Source organism: Parus major, unplaced genomic scaffold (genome assembly GCF_001522545.3).
Source record: "Parus major isolate Abel unplaced genomic scaffold, Parus_major1.1 Scaffold414, whole genome shotgun sequence".
NCBI classification, from domain to species: domain Eukaryota; kingdom Metazoa; phylum Chordata; class Aves; order Passeriformes; family Paridae; genus Parus; species Parus major.
This window is the reverse complement of record NW_015379322.1, coordinates 19040-21827: the sequence shown is the minus strand read 5'-3', so window position 1 is coordinate 21827 and position 2788 is coordinate 19040. Positions and strand designations below refer to the sequence as shown.

The 2788-nt window shown below is 60.8% G+C and overlaps 1 protein-coding gene across 1 annotated transcript in view; it reads right to left on the bottom strand.

Moving 5' to 3' along the window:
- Positions 1-6: 6 nt before the first annotated feature.
- CSRNP2 (cysteine and serine rich nuclear protein 2) overlaps positions 7-2788 on the bottom strand; it is an 8943-nt gene continuing 6161 nt past the window's right edge. Inside the window, exon 4 of the mRNA XM_015616332.3 lies at positions 7-2241. Within this exon, the coding sequence (XP_015471818.1) occupies positions 1540-2241 (702 nt within the window). The 3' untranslated portion in view covers positions 7-1539. The remainder of the gene's footprint in view (positions 2242-2788) is intronic.

Here is a 2788-nt window from a genome sequence, read left to right as displayed (position 1 = left end):
CCAGGTGAGCAGATCCAGGGTCTGGGAGTGCCCAGGTGAGCAGATCCAGGGTCTGGGAGTGTCCAGGTGAGCAGATCCAGGGTCTGGGAGTGTCCAGGTGAGCAGATCCAGAGCAGATCCCACAATCTCTGTAGGGTCCAGGTGAGCAGAATGCAGGATTTGGGGCACAGGCCCAAGCAGGTGAGCAGATCCCAAAATCCAAGAGCATCCAGGTGAGCAAATCCCAAGGGCACAGACCCGACCTGGGCTGGGGAGCAGCAGCCCCACCCCACATCCTGATTTTCCACCACTCCTGCCTCCTCCCAGGCTGGAATTGCTCCTGGCCCAGGTTGATTTCACCTGGCTGGAGCCAAAAAAGAGGGAAAAGCCCCAGAAATGAGAAGTTTCACCCCAAGACAGATCCCAGAGCCTCAGGAAGGTCCGGAGCACAGGTGGGTTTTCCACGAATCCCAGTCCAAGGAAAGGCTGGAAGGACCAGGTGAATTCTCCAGGAGACTCCAGACCAGCAGAACCTGAATCCATCCCAGTCTGACCAGTTTGATGCCAGTGGAGATGCCCGGAGCCAGAAGGAGCACAGGTGAGCAGGAAGCACCTGAGGAGCAGCACAGGGAGTTCCAGGTGCTGCTTCTCACTGAAGTTGGGCTCACCAGGAACGGTACATCCATGGCATAGCAGGAGCTGGACACCTGTGCACACCTGCAGGGCTCTGATCCTGCTGCCATCGCGTTGGATCCTGAGTGCTGCAGTGGCAGGACAGGTTCTTTGGGAAACACAGCCAGGTGGGGCTCACCTGGATGGATGGATGGAGCTCACCTGGGATGGGCAAGGAGCCAACTGAGAGCTCAGGGATCAGGTAGGGCAGGGCCAGGTGACATTGCATCCATGGGACACCTGTGCACACCTGCAGGGATCGGTCCAGGACCACCTGGATGCACAGAGCCCACCAGGAATGGGCCAGGATCACAGGTAGGGACAGGGACATTCCAGCAGCCTCACATTCCCAAATCCTGGTCCTTGCAAGGGCAGCTCCTCAACAGCTGCTGGAAGGATCTCCCAGCAAGTGAAGGAACATTCCAGAAGGTTCTGACAGGTACAGGTGATCAATTCCAGGCCAACAAGGAGGTGAAGTTGGTTCAACTCCCCAGAATTTTCCAGGTGAGTTTGGGGATTCCAGTCCTGGGTCTCCTGTGGCAGTTCCAGGTGCTTCCCAATCCATCCCAGCTGCAGGTGAGAGGGAGCATCACCTGGATGAGGTGGGATGGGATGTGGCCCAGGTGAAACATTCATTAAACAGACAGGAGTTAGGGAAAAAAGGCTTTTTCCCTTAAAAACAAGGAAAGTGGAGGCAGCTGGGGGGGACAGAGCTGCCATGGGATCCAGGAGGCTCCAGCTCAGGTGAGTCCTGGCACAGGTGACCTCTGTCAGGTGAGTGAAGGACTCCTGGCCCTGGGCCAGGCAAATCCTCTGTCCAGAGCAGCCCCCACCAACTAAATAATCAATCCATGGAATAAATAATGGAGCCAGAGGGCCTGAGGCCACTCATATGGGCAGGTGGGGGTGCTCCAGGTGCTCTGGGAGATTTTGGGGTGCTCCTCCCTTGCTCACAGCAGCAGGGACAGGTGGGACCCCCAGCTCCTTCCCAGGGGGGCTGGAGGCTGGAGCTGGATGCTCCACGTGGCCACTCCCACCCTTGGCACCCGCCCGTGGCTCCAGCTGGCAGTAGAGCCCAGGTGCATCGGGCAGGTAAGGCTGGGAGCCCCCCGGGGCCGGCTGCCCGGCAGGGTAGCACAGGACAGAAGATTCCAGCGGGAACTGGGCTGGGATGAGGATGGTGGAGGTGAGCCCGGGGCACGGGGGTGGTTTCACCTGCCAGGTGTCATCCAGGTGCTCCCCCAGGACACAGACCCCACCCCCCTCTCCCCCAGAGCCGCTTCCAGAGTCTTCCTCAGCCTTCAGCCTCTCCAGCTCCTCGGCCGTCTGCAGGTGCAGCACCGCCCGCTCGTTCTCCGCCAGGTATTCCTGGAAGTCCTGAGTCTCGGGGGGCTGTGGGGGCGGCCAGGTGGGGCCGGGGAGGGCGGCTGCTCCCTCCTCTTCCTCCTCCTCCCGCCGGTTCTCCAGCTCCAGCTTCATCAGGGTGTGCAGGAAGTGGGTGCGGACGCGCAGGGGGTTGAACTCGATCCGCCCGGCCACGTTCCCGCAGCCATCCCGGGAGCAGCCGCACGGGAACGACGTGCGATCCACCTGGGGCAAGGGCACAGCTGTGGGAGCCCTCCCAGCACCCGAATCCCACACCAAGCATCGTGGAGGGGGCTTATCCCAGCCAGGTGCCTCCACTGGGAAGAGACGTGGACGACCCCACAGGATCCCCCCGGAGCCCGAATCCTACCCCAGAGTGATCCCAGATCCCACCTGGACAGCAGGAATTTGGCTCTGGAGTGGGGAGAGGGGTTTACACATTCCAGATACTCCCAAAACACACCTGGAACTGTTCCTGCTCCTTGAAGGAACAAGAGCATTCCAGCACCTGTTGGACCACAAATCCCAGCTGCCTCACCTGGCACTCTCCACCCCTCAAGGAGCAAGGACACGGGCAACACCTGGCCGACCTCGAGTGCCACCTGTCCCCCATTTCCCAGGTCACCTGGCACACCTGGCTCTCCCCACTCCTCAAGGAGCGAGAGCACAGGTAGGAAGAGCAGGCTGGCCCCCGCCCTGCGGCTCACCTGGCACTGGATACCCTCACCTGGCACACCTGGCTCTCCCCACTCCTCAAGGAGCGAGAGCACAG